Genomic DNA, 23,165 nt, shown 5'->3' with positions numbered 1-23,165 from the left:
TCTTTCTGAGTTGAAGAGGTAAAGCTGAGAGTTCCAGAGCCACCACATGGCTAGATGACCACAGAGGAAATGAGAGGGCTGAAAACAATGAAAACCCCAGAGATCCTTAGTGGGTCCTGCTTTAATATCTAACAGAGAACTACTTAGTGTATGCATGTGATAAAACCATCCAAGGGCGAGGAGAACCCATCTGAATAGATTAGAGGGAATGGTATCTCAGAGTCCCTCAAGGCCTGAACCACACCTACTCTATTCTAGGAATGGTTTCATGGGGTCTCAATTGTAGGAGACAACTAACCCCAGCCTAAGTGCTGCTCTGGTCCCACCAAACAGATTTTAAAAGCAAGACCTAAAAGAATCAAACTCTTTCCAGGTAACTCTACTGTGTCCCAGAATGAAGTTCAAGAATATTTATAGGAGTACAAAAATATTCATCACCCCAAAACATAAAATTCACAAAACCTAGCATCTAATCAACTACTACTGGACATTCAAAGAAACAAAAACATGTCCTACAATGACAGAAAAGAAATGAATCCATTATTGAATAAAGGGTATTGATATCATACACAGACACTAATAGACAAAGGTATTAAAAACAGCATTCTTCATATGTAAAAATTAAGTAGAGTCAGAGAAAAAATTTTAAGACTCATATTTAAATTCCTAGGGATTAAAAAATACACTGAATAGAATGAGCGGCAAAAGTAAAATGTATGGTCTTAAAGATATAGTAATAGAAAGAATCTAAAATGAAAACACAGAGAAAATATCTTAAAAGAAAACAAGAATATCAGTGAAATATGGGAAGACGTTGAGCATCCTAAAGGGAACTGAAAAATATTTGAAGAAACCATGTCTCAATCAAATTTGATGAAATTTGATAAAAACTATAACCCATATACCTAAGAAGTTTAATGAACTCAAAGTACAGCAAACAAGAATAAACTATACATCATAATTACTAGTTCAAAATCTGTAATAAACAAATCTTAAAAGCAGACAGAAAAAAAAAGACACATTACATACAGAAGAACAAAGCTAAGAATGATAGCAAATTTCTTGTCAAAACAGTGCAAGCCAGATGACAACAAACATCTTCAAAGTACTAAAAGAAAACAGCATACTCTCAAAGAACTACCTTGAAAAAGGAAGGTGACAGACTTCTTCAGGCATATGAAGACATGAAATAAATAATCAGAAGAGACTCACTACAAGGAATGCCAGAAGAAGTCCTTCTGGCAGAAAGAATACTCTGAGGGAAATACGAATCTAACAAAGGAACAAGAAAAATAGGTAATGGTAGCTGCAGAGATAAACAAACAGGAATTTTTCTTGCTATTTAAATTTCTATAAAGATCACTGGCTGTTTACACAAAAATAAGGGCAATTTGGTGTGAGATTTTGCGTATACATAAAATGTATGACAACAATAGTGTAATGGCTAGGAGGGGAGGAATGTAAGTATACTACTGTAAGTTTATTTTATGTGAAGTGGTGTAGTATCACATGGAGGTAGATATGATAATTTAAATATGTTCACAATAAGATCCAAGGTAGTAACTAAAATTACAACACAAAAAATGTCATGATAAGACAACAAAGGACTGAAGTACATAATAAAAAACACTCAATTAATCCAAAAGGCAGGAGGAGAGTAAAAGAGGTACAAAGAACAAATGAGACAGAAAAAAAATAGCAACATCAACAGACTCAAATCCAGCTATATCAGTAACACACATTCAATAATAAATGGTCTAAACAGCTCAATTGAAAGCAGAAAGTGTCAGATCCAATTTTAAAAAGTGAGATAAAAACCATAAGAAACGCAGTTTAGGGACCAGCAGTAGGCATAGGTGGTTAAGGGTACTGGACTCCCACATAGCCTAGGACGGTTTGAGTGTCTGACCTGGTGGCTTGCTTTTTCACTTTCCCTGTCTCACCCTGTCCCTCTCTGGTCAAATTTAAATAAGTAAGTAAGTAAGTAAACAAATAAATAAATAGAGTTAAATAAAATAATTCTTAAAAAAAAAGAAACAATTTAAATATAAATAACAAGCAGGTTTAAAGTAAAGAAAGGAAGCTATATTGTGCTTACCATGGTAACACTAATCAAAAGATGAACATCTAATTATATTAATAATGGACAAAGAATATTTTCAGGGATACGGGTTATTTTTATTTATTTATTTATTTTTTTATTAAGATTTTTTTTTTTTTTTTTGGAGAGATTTTCACTGTAGGGCACGTGCGCTCGCCACACAGACAGAGACATAGAGACAGAAAGCGAGAAATCACCCCCCAGGGGGGATGGTCACGCCGCAATCCCTTCTCCTCCACTCTCCTCTCGGGATCTTGGGCACACACGCACACGCGCCCGGCGTGAGTTTTAAGCCACCGGGTCCGGGACATGAACCACGGTCGACTACGTGGGAGTCCAGCGACATAGCCATTACGCTAACTGCTGGTTCCCCAGGGATATGGGTTATTTCATGACATAAGAATCCACCAATCAAGGACACCTAACAATCCTGAATGTTTATGTTCCAAATACATAGCTTCAAAATGGATGAGGCAAGAACTCAAAGACCCTCTGCACCTCCCCCACCCCTGATGACAATCAGTTCTCCACCTCTATAATTTTGTCATTTTGAGACTATTATATAAACGGAATCACACAGATTACATTTTAAGAATATTTTATAACTTTATCTTTGCAACGTATTTCCAGATAAAAATGTAAAGGATAAAGCTTAACACTGCTAAAAACTTTTCAAAAAAAATTGCAACCGTGCTTTTTCCCTCCTTCACCCACCCACCATGAGCTGTTTCTTAATTTTCTAGCATCCCTATTTTCATTATACCTCAAAGTGTAGAAAAGAGTACCTTGCTTTGTGATAGTAATACACTACTTGGTCTCATTTCACTACTATGGTAGATCTTTCAGCTTTAACTTGGTGAATTACTGTTTGGTTTTTGTTTCCTTTTTTTCTAAAATGCTTTGGATCTAGTAATTCTTATGCATTCATTTCCAGCTTTCCCATTCCTCCAGGACTGCAAATAGTTAAACATTTAAAATATCAAAGTGTAAAAAAATGCACTTCTAATAACTGCAAAGGGAAGTTGTATTTATATTTTTCCCAGGAAGAGCAGTAAATCCAAGGGCTTAGCTATAGTCTAAAATGTCAAGTTATAAGAACTTTTGGAATTACTGACTACAAATAAACACCGGCATTAACATGTTATGTTGCAAATGCCAATGTTCTCTGAAATGTGCTTTGTGATATACAAACTTAGGTATCACTAAAATGTCTACTTATTATGGAAAAATAATCTTTTCTCACATTGTACAAACAAAAACAACATGGTATTGGACTGACTCTTTCAACACACAATTCCACATGACACACTACATTGAGGTGGTTTTTGCTCTCTTTACTATAAAAGGCTTTTAAAAACTAGTCTCTCCTGCCTATGTTATTAACTCATTCATCAGCTACTGACTAGCAAAAATAGACCCAATCTCTGCACATACAAAGCTTATGGAAGTTCCATGGAAGAGACGGATATTAAATCAAATAACCATATACAAACATAAATTGCAAATGTAAAACTGCTAAGAAGAAATACATGAAATATGAAACTACAATAGAAAATATAACATAGCATGATTTCCTATGTCTAGCATTGGTTAAAGTTCTCTGTTTTAATGGCTAAGGAGCAAAGGAATTAAGTATTCACTTCAATCAGCTAAAATTTTAGCTGGCTTCTTGGTCAAACTCAGTTCACAGAAAGGTTCTGAGAGTTATTTGAAAAAAAAAAATTGAGTTAGGTGCTGATACTTGAAAATTAGGGAGTCTAGATAAAGTGCTCACTTCAGGGGTTGGTCCTATAGTCTAGTATTTAAGAGAGACAGATCCCACATGGCCAACTGTGGTTCAAATACCAGTCCTGAAGGCTTGTGAAACACACCAGGTACGTGTGCATGCATGCCCCAAATCCTGACAGGATGGAGAAAATGGCGAATGGGCTGCAGCATGACCTCACCTCATTGGAAAGTGCTTTCTCCCTCTCCTTTTCTCTATCTCTCTCACAAGTACATGTATCCTCTGGCAATAAATAAATAAGTAAACAAAGTGTTAGCTTCAAAAACATTTCTCTAAAAGTGAAAAAAGTTATTAAGCAAAGATTTCAATCTTTGTGTAATCAAAAACCTAGCAATAACAAGCTCACACTGTCAAACAGCAACCACCACTCTCTAGCTCCTCTTAATCCCCTTTAGAGTTAGCACACCCATCTCATGACTAGACGATTATCGATTATGTCCTCACTAAACTGCCTTCTCATTTGCTAGATTTTAGGCAATCACAGCAAGAACAGGTAAAAATCAGGTGCTAAATAAATAACCATTCAGTAACAAATTCTTATTAAATCTTTTTTATACTAGCAGTATTATTTTACCAGTCCAGGCACTGTCTTAGGGGTATAGCTGTGAATATAATGAAGCCACTAACTTCACAGAAAAAACTGCATCTGATACATTACTTCATCTTTTCTTCCTTACTTCTTCACCCTCACCTCTCTATAGAGCAAGGCATAGGACCTGGATCTGCTGGAACCTGTAAGCCCGGATCTTGAGCTGTATTGTCCAACCGAAAGAAAATACATTTTATAAATGTTGGCTACATATGTAATTTACATTTTTCTAGTAGTCAAATTAAAAATGAGTAAAACAAATGTTAGTATGTTTTATTTAAGCCAATTTATCCAAAATACTTTCATTTCACTATGCAAAAAAAATTCTTATGAAATGTGTCAGCATAGTGTTTTTTTTTTTTCATAAATGCTTTTTACCAGATTAAGAAAGTTCTCTATTCCTAAACTGTTGTATATTTTTATCATGAAAGGGCATTTAATTTTGTCAAATGCTTTTTCTGTGATGATTGAGATAAGTCTGTGGATTTTGGCCTTTATTCTATTAATTTGGTACACTTCATTTATGATTTTGGTATGTTGAACTAACCTTACATTCCTAGGATATAGTATATGCCCAGGGAAAATGACTATATGTTCCTAGGAATTACCTTTGGCCATATAATCTTTTTTTTTAAATACTCCAAGATTTGTTTTGCTAGTGGTTATTAATTTTTATATATTTTCTATATTTATAAAGAAAACTGCAGTTTTCTTTTTTTCTTGTGATGTTGGTGTAAGTTTAATACTAGCCTAGAAGAATAAGCTAGGAAGTACTGAGTGGAATGTTTGGTAGATGCCTGTTCAGTATAATTGATTTATAGTCCTGATCAAGTTTTCGAGTTCCTGGGTGATCGTCTTTCTAGTTATTGTATCCATTAGGAAAGTAGGTTATTAAAATTTCCCACTGTTACTGTTCAATTGTCTGCCTCTCTCTGTGAGTTTCTAGTTTACATATTTTGGGGTTCTGTCATTAGGTGCATAAATACGACAAGATTTTTTTTTTTTTGACAAATATCCCTCTTTCTGTCCAGTAACAATTTTTTTTGTCTTAACATCTATTCCATCTGATATTAATATAACCACTCCATCTCTTCTATGGTTATAGTATATCTTGTCCCATCCTTTTACTTCCAAACTATTAGTGTCTTTAAATCTAAAGTATGTGTCTTGTGGATAGAATATAGTTGGATCATGCAGTTTTCTCCCTACATTCTGATCATTTCTGTCTGTTAATAGTAATATGTAATGACTTTATATTTAATGTAATTATTGATAAGGTACAATTTAGGTCTGCCATTTAGCTGTGTTCTATGTCATATGTATTTATCTGTCTAGTCCTCTATTACAGCCTTCTTTCATGTTAAATATGTATTTTCAGAGCATCATTTTAATTCTCTTGTTTCTTCTACTTTATTTTAGGTGTAGTTATTTTCCTAGTGGTTGTTTTGGGAATTACAATTAGCATCTTAACTTATTAACTTAGTTTCAATGGAATTTTGAATTTTTCTGCAATATATTCTTTCCTCCTTCTTTATGCTATTATTATCATACATATTGCATCTTTACTTACTATATTTTTATGATTATTGTCTTATATAGTTTTTTGTTAGAAGAGTTATAAGGAAATGGACATTGGTACTGTCTTTTATATTTATCTACTTAACTTTATCAATGATCTTTATTCTTCATGTGATAGAAGTTACTGTCTAGGGTCTTTTCCATGGGACAGGTCTACTAGTGATCAATTAGAAAAACTTTTTTTATCTAGGAATGTTGTAGTTTCTTCTTCATTTTTAAAGGGTAATTTTGACAGTTAAAGAAATTTCAGTTGATAATACTTTTCTTTCAGCATCTTGAATATACTACCCCACTGACATCTAGCCTCCATAGTTTCTGATAAGAAGTCAGTTGTTAATTTTATTGAGGCTCTCTTTTTTTTTTCTTTTTTCTTTTTTTTTTGGAGAGGTTTTTGCTATAGGGCACATGCACTCACCAGACAGAGACAGAGAGACAGAAAGCAAGAAATCACCCCCCAGGGGGATGGCCACGTCGCAATCCCTTCTCCTCCATTTTCCTCTCGGGATCTTAGGCACGCACGCACACGGACCCGGAGTGAGTTTTTAACCACCGGGTCCGGGACGTGAACCACAGTCGACTACATGGGAGTCCAGCGACATAGCCATTATGCTAACTGCTGGTCCCTTGAGGCTCTCTTTTAATCGGGATCATTTCTCTCTTGCTGCTTACAAGATTCTCTTTGTCTTTAGCTCTTGACAGGTTGGCAATGTTAAACAATTGCCAATGATTGTTTTAGACAAACACCCTAGTAATAGAGCTTTTCCTGCAGAGTAATTAAGCTCCAAGAAGGAATCGCATACAATATTCAGCAAAAGAGACTTCTCCAGGGAGCTGTGAGATAGGTCAAACAGAGTCAGTTGTCTGGGTATGGGACTTTTTGAGAAGCTTCAAACCAAATCTGTCCTGTCCAGTGGTTGCAAGGCTGCTGAATTTTATAAGTACCATGTTTGCAAGACTACTCATTTTCAGGGTACTGCAGAGCTTAGAAAAAAGAAATGGAAGTAGTTCAAGTTACAATGCCATAAACCCTGCTGTTCTAATGAGATTCAGCAGTTTTTCTTGAATAAACACTCCTCACTCTGTTGGAAGCCTTTGGCTATTTCAAGAGTTCTGAAAAGTTGACTTTGACCATCATTGCCAGTGTTTTCATTGCTTTTATGAAGGGGTAGATTTACCCTCACTGCATTTTAAAGGCTTAGTATTAAAAAAAAAAAAAAAAAAATCCCACATGGCCAACTGTGGTTCAAATACCAGTCCTGAAGGCTTGTGAAACACACCAGGTACGTGTGCATGCATGCCCCAAATCCTGACAGGATGGAGAAAATGGCGAATGGGCTGCAGCATGACCTCACCTCATTGGAAAGTGCTTTCTCCCTCTCCTTTTCTCTATCTCTCTCACAAGTACATGTATCCTCTGGCAATAAATAAATAAGTAAACAAAGTGTTAGCTTCAAAAACATTTCTCTAAAAGTGAAAAAAGTTATTAAGCAAAGATTTCAATCTTTGTGTAATCAAAAACCTAGCAATAACAAGCTCACACTGTCAAACAGCAACCACCACTCTCTAGCTCCTCTTAATCCCCTTTAGAGTTAGCACACCCATCTCATGACTAGACGATTATCGATTATGTCCTCACTAAACTGCCTTCTCATTTGCTAGATTTTAGGCAATCACAGCAAGAACAGGTAAAAATCAGGTGCTAAATAAATAACCATTCAGTAACAAATTCTTATTAAATCTTTTTTATACTAGCAGTATTATTTTACCAGTCCAGGCACTGTCTTAGGGGTATAGCTGTGAATATAATGAAGCCACTAACTTCACAGAAAAAACTGCATCTGATACATTACTTCATCTTTTCTTCCTTACTTCTTCACCCTCACCTCTCTATAGAGCAAGGCATAGGACCTGGATCTGCTGGAACCTGTAAGCCCGGATCTTGAGCTGTATTGTCCAACCGAAAGAAAATACATTTTATAAATGTTGGCTACATATGTAATTTACATTTTTCTAGTAGTCAAATTAAAAATGAGTAAAACAAATGTTAGTATGTTTTATTTAAGCCAATTTATCCAAAATACTTTCATTTCACTATGCAAAAAAAATTCTTATGAAATGTGTCAGCATAGTGTTTTTTTTTTTTCATAAATGCTTTTTACCAGATTAAGAAAGTTCTCTATTCCTAAACTGTTGTATATTTTTATCATGAAAGGGCATTTAATTTTGTCAAATGCTTTTTCTGTGATGATTGAGATAAGTCTGTGGATTTTGGCCTTTATTCTATTAATTTGGTACACTTCATTTATGATTTTGGTATGTTGAACTAACCTTACATTCCTAGGATATAGTATATGCCCAGGGAAAATGACTATATGTTCCTAGGAATTACCTTTGGCCATATAATCTTTTTTTTTAAATACTCCAAGATTTGTTTTGCTAGTGGTTATTAATTTTTATATATTTTCTATATTTATAAAGAAAACTGCAGTTTTCTTTTTTTCTTGTGATGTTGGTGTAAGTTTAATACTAGCCTAGAAGAATAAGCTAGGAAGTACTGAGTGGAATGTTTGGTAGATGCCTGTTCAGTATAATTGATTTATAGTCCTGATCAAGTTTTCGAGTTCCTGGGTGATCGTCTTTCTAGTTATTGTATCCATTAGGAAAGTAGGTTATTAAAATTTCCCACTGTTACTGTTCAATTGTCTGCCTCTCTCTGTGAGTTTCTAGTTTACATATTTTGGGGTTCTGTCATTAGGTGCATAAATACGACAAGATTTTTTTTTTTTTGACAAATATCCCTCTTTCTGTCCAGTAACAATTTTTTTTGTCTTAACATCTATTCCATCTGATATTAATATAACCACTCCATCTCTTCTATGGTTATAGTATATCTTGTCCCATCCTTTTACTTCCAAACTATTAGTGTCTTTAAATCTAAAGTATGTGTCTTGTGGATAGAATATAGTTGGATCATGCAGTTTTCTCCCTACATTCTGATCATTTCTGTCTGTTAATAGTAATATGTAATGACTTTATATTTAATGTAATTATTGATAAGGTACAATTTAGGTCTGCCATTTAGCTGTGTTCTATGTCATATGTATTTATCTGTCTAGTCCTCTATTACAGCCTTCTTTCATGTTAAATATGTATTTTCAGAGCATCATTTTAATTCTCTTGTTTCTTCTACTTTATTTTAGGTGTAGTTATTTTCCTAGTGGTTGTTTTGGGAATTACAATTAGCATCTTAACTTATTAACTTAGTTTCAATGGAATTTTGAATTTTTCTGCAATATATTCTTTCCTCCTTCTTTATGCTATTATTATCATACATATTGCATCTTTACTTACTATATTTTTATGATTATTGTCTTATATAGTTTTTTGTTAGAAGAGTTATAAGGAAATGGACATTGGTACTGTCTTTTATATTTATCTACTTAACTTTATCAATGATCTTTATTCTTCATGTGATAGAAGTTACTGTCTAGGGTCTTTTCCATGGGACAGGTCTACTAGTGATCAATTAGAAAAACTTTTTTTATCTAGGAATGTTGTAGTTTCTTCTTCATTTTTAAAGGGTAATTTTGACAGTTAAAGAAATTTCAGTTGATAATACTTTTCTTTCAGCATCTTGAATATACTACCCCACTGACATCTAGCCTCCATAGTTTCTGATAAGAAGTCAGTTGTTAATTTTATTGAGGCTCTCTTTTTTTTTTCTTTTTTCTTTTTTTTTTGGAGAGGTTTTTGCTATAGGGCACATGCACTCACCAGACAGAGACAGAGAGACAGAAAGCAAGAAATCACCCCCCAGGGGGATGGCCACGTCGCAATCCCTTCTCCTCCATTTTCCTCTCGGGATCTTAGGCACGCACGCACACGGACCCGGAGTGAGTTTTTAACCACCGGGTCCGGGACGTGAACCACAGTCGACTACATGGGAGTCCAGCGACATAGCCATTATGCTAACTGCTGGTCCCTTGAGGCTCTCTTTTAATCGGGATCATTTCTCTCTTGCTGCTTACAAGATTCTCTTTGTCTTTAGCTCTTGACAGGTTGGCAATGTTAAACAATTGCCAATGATTGTTTTAGACAAACACCCTAGTAATAGAGCTTTTCCTGCAGAGTAATTAAGCTCCAAGAAGGAATCGCATACAATATTCAGCAAAAGAGACTTCTCCAGGGAGCTGTGAGATAGGTCAAACAGAGTCAGTTGTCTGGGTATGGGACTTTTTGAGAAGCTTCAAACCAAATCTGTCCTGTCCAGTGGTTGCAAGGCTGCTGAATTTTATAAGTACCATGTTTGCAAGACTACTCATTTTCAGGGTACTGCAGAGCTTAGAAAAAAGAAATGGAAGTAGTTCAAGTTACAATGCCATAAACCCTGCTGTTCTAATGAGATTCAGCAGTTTTTCTTGAATAAACACTCCTCACTCTGTTGGAAGCCTTTGGCTATTTCAAGAGTTCTGAAAAGTTGACTTTGACCATCATTGCCAGTGTTTTCATTGCTTTTATGAAGGGGTAGATTTACCCTCACTGCATTTTAAAGGCTTAGTATTAAAAAAAAAAAAAAAAAAAGAACATGTTGCTACAAAACTTCTGATAATTTTTTAGCCTATACTTGATTTTAGACACATAAAAGTTACTTGTGGCTGTAAAGAAAAGGCTCTAACAAAGTTAAACCATTTCATTCAAATTTGGAAAACTCCAGGTTATCCCAGAGGCTAGCTCCTCATCCACGAGGCTTGGAAGCTCCATCTTTTCCTAACTTCTACTCTCTTTTACCTGTATCTAGCACAGTTCAAGAATAGCTAAATGTACCAGTAAAGAAAATAAATCCTGCTTTTAGAGTAAGGAGAAAGAATCAGAAAAATAAGAGAAAGAATGGAGAAGGTCCTCATCAGTTAAAAACCTATTTTTAACTTATGCCAATTTCTTCGATGATGTCAGCATAGATAGAACACTGGGTCTGGAGTCACACAGTTCTAAATTCCATTCCCAGCTCCTCTCCTTACTCAACAGTATGATTTTGGGAAAGATACTCAACTTCTCTGTGTCTCAAATGATTCATCTATAGTGGGAATAATTTTGCAGGTTTCTCCTAGGTTGAAATATCTGTCTAGAACAGGCAATAAGCACTCTTTTTTTTTTTTGCGATAGGGCATGCGCGCTCGCCAGAAAGACAGAGAGACAGAAAGCGAGAAATCAACCCCTGAAGGATAGCCATGCTGCAATCCCTTCTCCTCCATTCTCCTCTTGGGATCTTGGGCACGCACACACATGTGCCCGGCATGAGTTTAACCACCGGGTCCAGGACACAAACCACGGTGGACTACATGGGAGTCTAGCAACATAGCCATTACGCCAACTGCTGGTCCCGAGTGCTCAGTTTTTAAGAATCAATTTCCCTTCCCTCAACTACATGAAAAGTCAAGAATATACAGAGAATAACAAGATAAAAATATAAAAGTCACAAATTCTAAGCACAGGTAGCTAAGAGCATAACAATTAGCCTTCCAAGAAGAGATTAAATCAGAACCAGAGTATCTTCCCATCCAGCCCAAACACCTAGTCAGAATCCATCTACATCTGAGGTGGGCCCTGCTTCTTTAACTGAAAAGTTGCTGCTCTAAACCTCTCCTTCCAGTCCAAACACCTAGCCAGGTAGGGCTGTCTCTGTCTTCTTTCTGTCTCTCTCTTTAAATTTTTTTATAGTTTTAAAATATTTTTAAATACTGTATCTCACCTCTGACCTCTCCTTTATGTTGCTAATTTCAGAATCCATTTATATTTGAGGTGGGCCCTGTTCCTTTCATATGGCTTGCAAGCACTCCGTGTGGTTTTTATTTCTTGCCTTTTAAAAAAATTGTTTCCCCTGTTTCTTGGGTGTGATTTTGGTCTCTCTCTTTTATTTTTTCTTCTTTTCCCCTTTGTTTTCTTTTCTTTTACCTGACTTTCTCACTTTGCTTCTCAGCTCTCACAGAATGTGCAGAAGGTCTAGGCACACAGTAGCCACACATCTGAGTACTTTTAGGGTCATAGAAAACCTGAATCCCCCACTGAACCTGCTTCACAAAGGGAGAAACTAATCTTGATAAATCAGAACTGAAATCTCTTTCTGTGGATACCATGTTGCAAAACACAGTAGAGGAGAAAAATTGGCAAAGAAGTACTTCACAGTAAAGTGAAGCATATGAGCTTACAGTTGCAGAAACCTTCTCCAACAAATTGGTCAAAAGTGAATATAACACCAAATGACTAAAAAGCAAAAGAGAGAATGCAAAGTAAGCAGCAGGGGAAAAAATACAGAGCTTCAGAAAGAGCATGGCTCATCTCTTCCCACATGCCTCTGAACTTTCAGTTGAAACCTCACAGCTCAGCCCAGGAGCACCTGTTCTCTAGAAACTGGGAGGCTTTTGTAATACCCAGTTCCAACAACAAAAGCACAGGTTGCTTGGTGAGTATCAGGGAAAGAGGAAACAGAAATGCAGAGATATTGTGGGTCATCTCCTCCCACACACCTCTAACACTCAGATTTAACTCCAAGAAATTAAGAAGAAACATATAACCCATCAGATGACCAGGAGCCACTGCAGAGGCACAAGAAATAAAAGAAACCAAGACAATATCTCTCCCCCAAAGGAAAAAAACAGCTTTTCATCATCCACAGACAGACAATGGAGCTCATGGAAATGTCAGATGAAGAATTCAAAATTTTCATAGTGACAAAACTAATTGAGATACAAGAAAAGAGAGACAACAAACTTCAGAAGATACAAGAGAAAAGAGACAGTGAGTGCCCAGAGATGAGGAAGTTCTTCAACAATTTGTTTACACTTTTTTTTTTTTGAGAGTTTTTTTTTGCTATAGGGCGCGTGCGCTTGCCAGACAGACAGAGAGAGACATAGAGACAGAAAGCGAGAAATCACACCCCAGAGGGGATGGTCACACCACAATCCCTTCTCCTCCATTCTCCTCTCGGGATCTTGGGCACAAACGCACATGTGCCTGGCGTGAGTTTTAAGTCACCGGGTTCGGGACGTGAACCGTGGTCGACTACGTCCAGCGACATAGCCATGACGCTAACTGCTGGTTCCCTTCAACAATTTGAAAGAAGAAGTACACACCATAAAAAAGAATCAAAAAGAATTGTTAGAGATGAAGGCTGTACACTACAGGAAATCAAAACTTTCCTTGAAAGTATTAAAAGCAGATTAGACCATGCAGGTCAAATCTTGGATGTCAAAGAGAAAACCTCTAGCATACAAAAAAAAAAAATCACCAAAAAAAATAACCTGAGAAAATAACCCCCAAAACATGAGAATAATATACGAGAAATACTGGATACCATTAAACGCTGAAACATCCAGATAATTGGTATCCCAGAAGGCAAAGGAACTAATAATGGCATTGATAATCTATTCCATGAAATCTCGGGAGAAAACTTTTCAAATATAGAAAGGCATCCAAATATCCAGATGCAAGAAATAGAAAGACAAGATACTGAAATTGGGAAGAGAGAAACTTTAAGCTACTTACAAAGGTTATTCCATCAGGCCAACATTGGACATCTCAGAAACAATGCAAGCGAGGGAAGAATGGGAATATATATTCAAAGTGTTAAAAGAAAAACCATCTGGGGACCAGAAGTTGGCGTAATGGCTATGTCGCTAGACTCTCATGTAGTCGAATGCAGTTCCGGTCCTAGATCCAGTGGCTTAAACTCACGCCGGGCACATGTGTGTGCATGCCCAAGATCCTGAGAGGAGAATGAAGGATAAGGAACTATGGCATGGCCATCCTCTTGGGGGGTGATTTCTCACTTTCTGCATCTCTCTGTCTTTCTGGAGAACGCATGCACCCTATAGCAAAAACCTCTCCAAAAAAAGAAAAAGAAAAATCATTTCAACCAAAAATACTATACCCGTCAAGACTATCCTTGATATGAGAAGAAAAGATAAAAAGCAATCTCAGATCAACAAAACCTGAAAGAATTTACCAACACCAAACCAGCTCTTCAAGAAGTTCTGAAGAGAGTGCTATACCAAAAAACTAAAGAGAGACAAACAGAAATAAGAGAGAAAAAAACATCCAAAAAAATGGCCAACTTAATGGTAGGGAAAAGTCCAGAAATATCAATAATAATGTTAACTTCCAGGATTCAAACAGAAAGATTAGACCACAGTAACACTGCAGATTAAACAGAAGAGAGATTAATTACAAGAGACTGAACTGGTAAAATAGAATTTTATGATTTTTGACTAAAACATTACTGATTTTCTTCTACAATTTGTCTTCCAGATTTAAGAATTTTTGTTTTCTTTTGAGTTGTTGATAGGTTCAGCAACTTGTTAATTTTTTTAAATTGAAACTTTTCTCCCTTCCTGCCCCTCTGGAATTGAAAATATATGTGAGCATTCTTATTTGTGGAAGAATGGTTATTTGCATAAGTTCAATAATATCTGTTGCCTTGCTTCAGAAATTTGAAATACTGGTTATTACCAGGGCTTTGTCTGGAATGTCATATCTGAAGATATGACTAGAAAGCTAAGAAACTAAGGTAGATCTCAAGAAAGCCAACAGAAGCTCTTAGAAAGATTGTCTGGTACCATAAACAGTTGTGCCTGGCAAGTAAGTAAAGAATGTCACCTCCTGACAGGCCCAAAAAACTCGTGAATACCAGTACTTACAGGTACAGTCAGATGGTGAATTCCTGAGTTGGCTCAGTAGCCTTGGGAGGCTTTTAAAGAGTCTAATCTGAAGTTCTTTATAAAAGGTTCCAGCAAAGCCAACTAAATCAGTGAGTATTCTTACGGGGCTTTGTGCAAATAACAGACCAAATTGAGACTAAACTCATTTTTTTTTTTTTTTCAAGTAAGCTATGCCTCTCTTTAGTAAAAGGGGGAATGGAAAGAGAAAAGATGTTTCAGAAGAAAATTACAGTGTACTTGTTACTAGATTTTAGCTTTGTCAATATCTATGTTTTTACTTTTTAGTATCTACCTACTGTTTGAACAGAATCCTAACCTTTTTCCTCACTTTAAGTCTTAAGCAAATTTTTCTTAACATTTTTTGATTTATTAAAGCTAAAACTGCTTTTCTTGAAATTTGAAAAAAAAATAGAAAAAAAATAAATGCAAAACAGACCTACTTAATAACCATAGTAAGCTGTATAGCCTCAGCTAGGTGCTACTTTATAGTATGTTCATTCTACTTACTGAGTTTTATGCCTAAAGTCAGACATGTGTTTATAGATATGTTTATATCACCTGTACTTACTATTTTTTTTTCTTTTTTTGGAGAGTTTTTTGCTATAGGGCACATGCGCTCGCCAGACAGACAGAGAGAGACAGAGAGACAGAAAGCGAAAAAACCCCCCCCGGGGGGATGGCCACCCCGCAATCCCTTCTCCTCCACTCTCCTCTTGGGATCTTGGGCATGCACGCACAAGCGCCCGGCGTGAGTTTTAAGCCACTGGGTCCGGGACGCGAACCGCGATCAACTACGTGGGAGTCCAGCGACATAGTCATTATGCTAACTGTTGGTCCCACCTGTACTTACTATTGAAAATAGTTTATTTAAGATATTTTGTGAATCAATAAAATGTGGAAAAAAGACTAGAAAAAAATGAGAAAAGAGTATAAGAGTGTGTAATGAAATTCCGATATGAGAAATGTTCTGAATATATTAAGTATATAAAAATACAAATGTAAAAAGCATATTATAAAATATATTTATGTATATAAATACATGAAAATTGTAGCATGAGAAAATGTTGTAAATATAATAAACCATAAAATGGACCTTAAAAAATTAAATAAATATATAAAATAAAGTTTATTCATTCCCATTTCAGGATCAATAATGCATTAAATTTCTCAATGTTCTTAAGCCCTGCCACTCTGGTTTCTTATATCACACTGGGTCCATTGCAGTTTTGTCACGGTCTTTAATGATGCGTTCTGTAAAGACCCAATTGTATATCCCATTCTTATGACTTGGAAGCAATGAATTTTGTTCAGGACTCTGTCTGATTTTTGGAATACTAGAGATAAACTCTGAGCAATACATACCCACAGTTACATCGAGAAGAGAGTACAGCCTCCAAGGCACCAATCTCCTTTTTAGTAACCATATAACATTATCCAGGTTTCTTAAAGTCCAGTAGGAGAGGGGAAAAAAAAAAAAGATAGGATTATCATCCTTACCAATATCATGTCCTAAATGGGTTCTAGTTCATTTTTTCTGGACTTCAGCCTTTAGATTATATTCAGACTCTCTGGTTCCCTCCTGCCAATTGCCATAAACACCTCCCTGGGAACAGTTTGCTGGGACACAAATACAATACAAGATAAATCAGCACAGTTTTCAAGTTTCTTACAGCTTCCTGGAACGCTAATTTCAGTAATAATTATACGTCTTCCCTTCTCCAGATGTTAGCACCACCACCAAAGAGATCTGGGTCATTTTCTAGCCTTGAAGCTCTGTTTATTTGCAGACTATAGGAGACAAACCCAGAAGGGTAGAGAGAGGCATATATTGAAAAATGATTTACAAGTGACAGGTGTCTCTATGTATAACTTTCATTTAAACCTTTGGAGACAAAATAAAAAATAAAATTCGCCCTTCACCAAAACCATAGAAGACAAAACCTCCATTCTTTCAGGGCTGTCCTTATCAACAGCCATGTTTCTAGTAATGGCCTATAATGCTAGAGAAGCTGGTGAAAAATATCAGGTTCAACTCAGAGCCAACATACCAGCAACATACAGACAGAACTTGAAATATCTGGAAAGCAGGAAAATTCTGGAGAGGTAGAAAGGACAGACTTGACCAAGGTATCTGAAAGTGACATACACATTCCTCTGGCCAATTTAAAAAGAAAGAAAGAAAGAAAGAAAGAAAGAAAGAAAGAAAGAAAGAAAGAAAGGAAGGAAGGAAGGAAGGAAGGGAGAAAGGGTCTTGAAAAAGTCCATGGAAAAATATGTACCATGAAAAACTAGGCATAGTTTTCCATTTTTTTTACACCAAATTAATTTGTATTAGTACTTTAATTCTATTTTCTACAAACATTTTTTAAAAATTGTATTTATTTATTTATTTTTAGTCATTCACTGTACATCAATCCAGTATACAAAATGAGATTTTCTATCCAGAATACATTGCATATTGGCTCAATCAAGGATATTACCAAACAGGTTATCAACAACAAATAATTTTCTATTTCTTGTTTCTTATATATTTTGTTTTACTCCCCCCTCATACCCTACCTCTCACTGTCTGCCAGTTCCCCCCCTTCTCCCACACTGTCTCTGGTAGGTACAGTTGTTTTCCATCCCTTTTTTTTTTTCTCACATTTTACTGATTCACTAAAGATCTTAACTAATTTAAAAACTTTCAATAGCAAGCACAGCTGAAATATACATAACTATGAACACATGTCTGACTTTAGGCGTAAACCTCAGTGAGTAAAGTGAACATACTAGAAAGTAGCACCTAGCTGGGGCTATATAGCTTATCTCAGTCATTAAATAGGTACTAATAGTTATTTTAATGCGTTTTTTTATTTGAAGAAAAACTATTAATTTTAATAGATCAAAATAAAACATGTTATAAGAAATTTGCTTGAAACTTAAAGTCAGGAAAACGGTTAGGATTCAGTTCAAATAGTAGGTTGATGAACAGTTCAAGAGAAGACCAAAATCCTTAAATATGGAAATCAAAGCATCAAAGAAAATCAGTAATGTTTTAGTTTAAAGTCAAAAAATTCTCTTTCACTAGTTCAGACTCATGTAATTAACCTCTCTTCTATTGAATCTGGAGGGTTATTGTGGTCTGATCTTTCCATTTAAACTCTGGAAGTTAACCTTCAACTCCAGACTTGACCTCACCATCAGGCTGGCCATTCTCTTGGTTGTTTTTTGTACTCTTATTACTGTGTGCCTGACTTTAGTTTTGCACTTCTTGAAGAGCTGATATGGTGTTGGTAAATTCTTTCAACTTTTGTTTATCTCAGAATGTTTTTGTCTTTTTTTCCCATATGAAGGATAATCTTGTTGGGTATAGTATTCTGGGTTGAAATTGTTTTTCATTTAATACTTTGAATATATTTTCCCATTCTTTCCTTGCTTGTATTGTTTCTGATGAAAGATCTGATGTTAGTTCGCCTTAAGGAATATCCTTTGAAAGTCACTTGACGTTTCTCTTGTCAAATTTGGTATCTTGTCTCTGTCTGTGGTTTTAGTTAATCTGCCTACGATGTGACTTGGGGAACATCTTCTTGGGTTGATTCTATGTGGGGTCCTCTGTATTTCTTGGGTCTGGATATTTGAGTGCCCCTCTAGGTTTGGAAAGTTTTCTTCCAGGATTTCATGGAAGAGATTATCAATGCCCTTCTGAGTCTCTTTGCCTTCTGGGATACTAATCACCCGGATGTTTGGGTGTTTAATGGTATCTAGTATTACTCATATGTTATTCTCATTTTTTGGGTTATTTTCTCAGTCTTTTTGGTGAATTTTTCTAGGTCAGAGATTCTATCTTCTACATCTAATATTCAGTCTTCTGCATGATCTAATCTGCTTTTGATATTTTCAAGGGAAGTTTTGATTTCCTGTATTATAGCCTTCATCTCTAACAATTCTAATTCTGTTTGATTCTTTTTTATGATGTGTATTTCCTCTTTCAGATTGTGCAAGAACTTCCTCACCTCCTGGAACTCAGTGTATCTTTTCTCTTACATCTTCTGAAGTTTGTTGTCTCTCTTCTCTTGCATCTCTGTTAGCTTTGTCACTATGACTATTTTAAATTCTTTATCTGACATTTCCATCAGTTTCCTTGCATTCTCTGTGGAGGAAGAAGACTTATTCTTTTCCCTTAGAGGAGCGGTATTTCCTTGGTTTCTTGTATCTACAAATTTTTTGGACATTTCCCTGTGTAAAGGAATCTCTGAATGTAAGTCTGAAATTCCTAAGTGGCATGTTGTGCTTTTTAGAGACCCTAGGAAAGGCTGTGCTCTGAAGCTAAAGGCAGAGGTGCTCACCACTTAGAAGCCAACGACTACTAAGGAAGAACATGCCTGGATTTCCCCCCAGCTCTTTGCAGGTATTAGGTGCTCAATGCATATTTATATTTTAAAAAGGTAATAAAATGAATAATTATGATGATAGGTGAAGGTGGCCGAAAGGTACCTTTAACCTGGGCACAAACAAGACACATCCAGTGGGATTTTTTTTTGTGACACTTAAAGCTGAGTTTAAAGGTTAAGTAGAGCATTGCCGAGAAAGCGAAGAGTGACCAGGGTTCTAGGCAGATACAAAGTCATGGCTGTTCAAAGAAGAGAAGTTGGGCTAGAGCAAATAGCTTAACTTGGTAGAAAATACAGTTGAACTGAGCCCTGAATAATGGGTAGAATTTGAACGGAAGTGAAAGGGAAGGAAAAAGAACAGTGTATATTAAGATACTGCTGGAAGAAACGGAATGTGAGACATTTACTCTTTCAGTAAATATTTATGGAATACCTACTCTGTTCCAGGCCAAGGGCTAAGAGCTTGAGGTGCGAAACAGCTTAAATGTAACTTGAACAACCAAACAAAACTCCCATGAGACTGGTACCATTCTCCCCTATAGAGAGAAGGAAATTGAGGCTTTGCAATGAAGAGGAAGCAATCTGTCCAAGGACACAGAGCTAATAAATAGCATAAATCTAGCTTTTAAGTATGTTTTACTATAACCAGGTTTTTGAGAGCACTGACTGAGTTATTTTGTTTCCTAACATCATAGTTCAAGCTCAGAGTATGTGGCAGAACTCAGGTTGTCCTTAATCTGCTATTCAAATAAATTATGAACCGTGCTTACTTTCCTTATATAAATTCTTTTTCTGCTCTGAAGGATATATATGTGAGAGCCATGAGTTCTCATTTATAAACACCCCAGGTCTTTTGACACAATTACAAAGACCACAGATCAGGCTTCAGAAATAGCCTGATAACACCAACTAGCTAATGATTTAGTTCACCCCCTCTTGGCCTTGCTCAGCTAGCCAGGGATACAGACCCAGTGGCCATCTGAGAAAGAGCAGCAGGTCCCACTAAAAACATGTTTTATCAAGACAAAGTCAGACTCAGGATTTGTGTGGAAAAGGTTAAACATGCTCCATGCAGAAAAACTGAGACTCCTACTTTGCTGACTGCCTGAAGATTATTCTGTAAAAGACATGTCTTTCAAGAAGTTGAGTTTAAACTGCTCAGAGGTTGTCTGAAGTCAGACTTGAACTGGTCAGGTTCTCTATCACTTGCCAAGTGCAATGCGGCTTTCTCCCATCTGAATAACTCTTTTGAAAGCAAGAAAGTTCTCAGTCCATAGGTGTATTTCTACACACAAACTTATATCCATACAAGTAGTTTTGACAAAGAACAAAAACCAGCCTAAAATTTTCTACTGAGATTAATCATGTGCCCTTACGTAAAAGAGGGAAAAAGGTAGAGTTTTGTTTGTTTTAGGTTCACTGAAAAGTCAATTAGGTCTATAATAGGTTTTTTTTTTTTTTTCTTTATATCCTTGGCCATTCAGTTAAAATTTTTACTTTTTTTATTTATGTAAAAAAAAAAGAGGTGTTTCCAGGACCAACAGTTAACATAATGGCTATGTCACTGGACTCGCATGTAGTCAACCGTTGTTTGAGTCCCGGACCTGGTAGCTTAAACTCACACCAGACGCGTATGCATGCGTGCCCAAGATTCCCAGATGAGAATGAAGGAGAAGGGATTGCGGTGTGGCCATCCACCTGGGGGGCGATTTCTCACTTTCTGTCTCTCTGTCTCTCTTTCTAGCGAGTGCATGCGCCCTACAGCAAAAACCTCTCCCAAAAAAAAAAAAAGAGGTGTTTCTTTTGGGCTTATAAAATCCCTCAAGACTATAATCAGAAATAGCAACATTAATATAAATTTTCTCCATCATTAAATAGTAAATTAGTTTCTCTTTAAAATTTTCTTTTAGCACTTTATTAGAATACAGTTTAGAAGTGTGAGTTCATACTATGCTTTCACATCGATTTTTACATTCCATTTGGAGAAATTACTCTAATATAATTATCTGTGTTTATGATGTCTCATATAAAAACATTGCATTTGAAATCTTTAAGGTAAGCAGACCTGGGATTCTTACCTTCCAAAAGGCAACACAACTCACTCTTTACCCCATAGAAACTGCCCAGAACTTAGGCTATCTGTGGGGGAAATAAATAACAAATACAACCTTCCCTAAAATACTTTTTAACATGCTTCTTCATGAAATAAAGGGGAATAACTCTATTGTAAAATTTGTCTGTAATTGAAGAGTGATCTGAAGTCCAGTTTGATCTGGGGACTTTTTAATCAGAGTGCTGATAAAGGAAATGTTTTAATCAGCCTAAGGGAATCCAAATGAATTTCATCACTTTTTAAAAAACAGTCCTGATATCATTTCTGGTTTTTTGGCTTATTTTGCTTTGTTCCCTCAGACAACAAGAGGACTTCCCAACGTTTTACCATGTCCTTGGAGATGAACCATGAATGGCTCGTTCTAATAGCAATAAGCACAGTGGATTAGCTGACCTCTCACACCTGGGTCCATCCCAACTTAGTGGAATTGACAAGCATACAAAACTTGGACCAGAGAAAAGTATTAAAAATATGACTCAAATATTTACTTTTAGGGCAGCAAAGAAGGATGGAAACTTTTACCATTTTCCAAAAATTAGAGATGTTAATGGCCTCTTAGTAACTAAAACTGCAAATAAACTAGTATTTCCAGGCCATTAGAGAAACATTTCAGATCATCCCAAATTAAAAGGAATGCTTACCTTGGTGAAATGAGAAGCAGGTCCATCTCTACCTGCCTGTGAAAACCTAAGTCCCAAACTTAAACACCTCACAAGTATCCCTCCCAAGTTCTAGCCTTTGTTTATCTGGGGTATTCAGTTTCCCAAACAAAATGAAAGCTAGAGGCAAAGAAACCTAAACAAAACTTTAAAATATAGTCCTTCAAGATATAACACAGTGGTACGGCAGGAAACTTGATAAATAATATGAATTAAATGTGGAAAAAGTATCATCACAAGGTTAGGTGAATTTATATGTCTCATAAATAAATAAATCCCTTTAAAGTTCTACTGGTCTGTTGGTTAACATGCTCACTTTTCAGTATACAAAGTTCTTCAGATCTCTAAAGTTTTCTTTCCTGTATCTTTTCTTTTCTTTTTAGTTTTGCTATGGGGCATGTGTGCCTACGAGAAAGAGAGATACAAAGAGAGGGAAAGTGAGAACTCACTCACCCCATCAAGAGGAATGGCCATGTTGCAATCCATTCTCCTCCATTCTCCTCTCAAGATTTTGGGAATGCACACACACACAAGTAGTGTGTTTTACAAACCACTGGGTCCAGGACTCAAACCATGCAGTTGACTTTGTGGGATCTAGCCACCATCATGCCACCAGCTGCCCACTCCCTCTTTTTAAAAAATTTGCTATAAGGTGTGTGTACAGCTGGAGAGAGGAGGAGAGAGAGAGAGAAAGTGAGAAAGAGATCCCCACCCTACCCCAGTGGGGATGGCCACTCCACAGTCTTGTCTTACTCTTCTCTTGAGATTTTGAGCAAGCTCACACATGTACCCAGTGTGCTCCAGGGTGCTTTTTCAAGCTGCTGGGTCTGAGACTCAATTGTGCAGTTAGCTAAGTGGGATCTTACCACCATACCACCAGCTGGCTCAGAGTCCAGAAGTTTTCTAAACTTGAGTGTAGGCTGCCTCTATCAAATACTTTTGAAAAGTTTTACATGATCTTCGTTTTCTTTGTTAACGGCCCAGTTTCACTGCAGCTATGGTTCTTATTCAACTGAGAGTATATAGCCTTTTCCTCTTGAATGCATAACTAACTGAGCTGATTATCCATCTGCTGGAGAAAAAGCAAGCACATCTGTGAAGAGGCTTCATATCCCATGCTGACACGTACTTCCTTTGACCATGTAAATTCTGGCCCACAACACAAAGTGCCAAACCTTAGGCTGGACATTTTTATAGCCTAGCTCCCAAATGCTCTAAGAACCACTGTAGTGGTCCTCAGGGAGGGGTTCAG

The 23,165-nt window shown here is 36.4% G+C and overlaps 1 protein-coding gene across 8 annotated transcripts in view; it reads right to left on the bottom strand.

The window, feature by feature from the left end:
- The window catches only part of RNASEH2B (ribonuclease H2 subunit B), an 87,464-nt gene that overhangs the window by 59,586 nt on the left and 4,713 nt on the right, over positions 1 to 23,165 (bottom strand). For 5 of the 8 annotated variants that reach the window (XM_014588317.2, XM_014588319.2, XM_014588313.2 and 2 more), the window contains exon 2: positions 16,131 to 16,210. The exons of 2 other annotated variants lie outside the window; for them this stretch is intronic. In XM_014588317.2, coding sequence (XP_014443803.1) covers positions 16,131 to 16,192 — 62 coding nt within the window. In that variant the 5' untranslated portion in view covers positions 16,193 to 16,210. Of the gene's footprint in view, positions 1 to 16,130; positions 16,211 to 16,265; positions 16,386 to 23,165 lie in introns of all 8 variants that reach the window. One more of the 8 variants, XM_027772245.1, reaches the window with a different exon arrangement.

Source organism: Tupaia chinensis, unplaced genomic scaffold, assembly GCF_000334495.1.
Source record: "Tupaia chinensis unplaced genomic scaffold, TupChi_1.0 Scaffold000037_20, whole genome shotgun sequence".
Classification (NCBI taxonomy): domain Eukaryota; kingdom Metazoa; phylum Chordata; class Mammalia; order Scandentia; family Tupaiidae; genus Tupaia; species Tupaia belangeri.
Note: the sequence above shows the minus strand (reverse complement) of the source record. Positions and strands in the feature narration are given on the sequence as shown.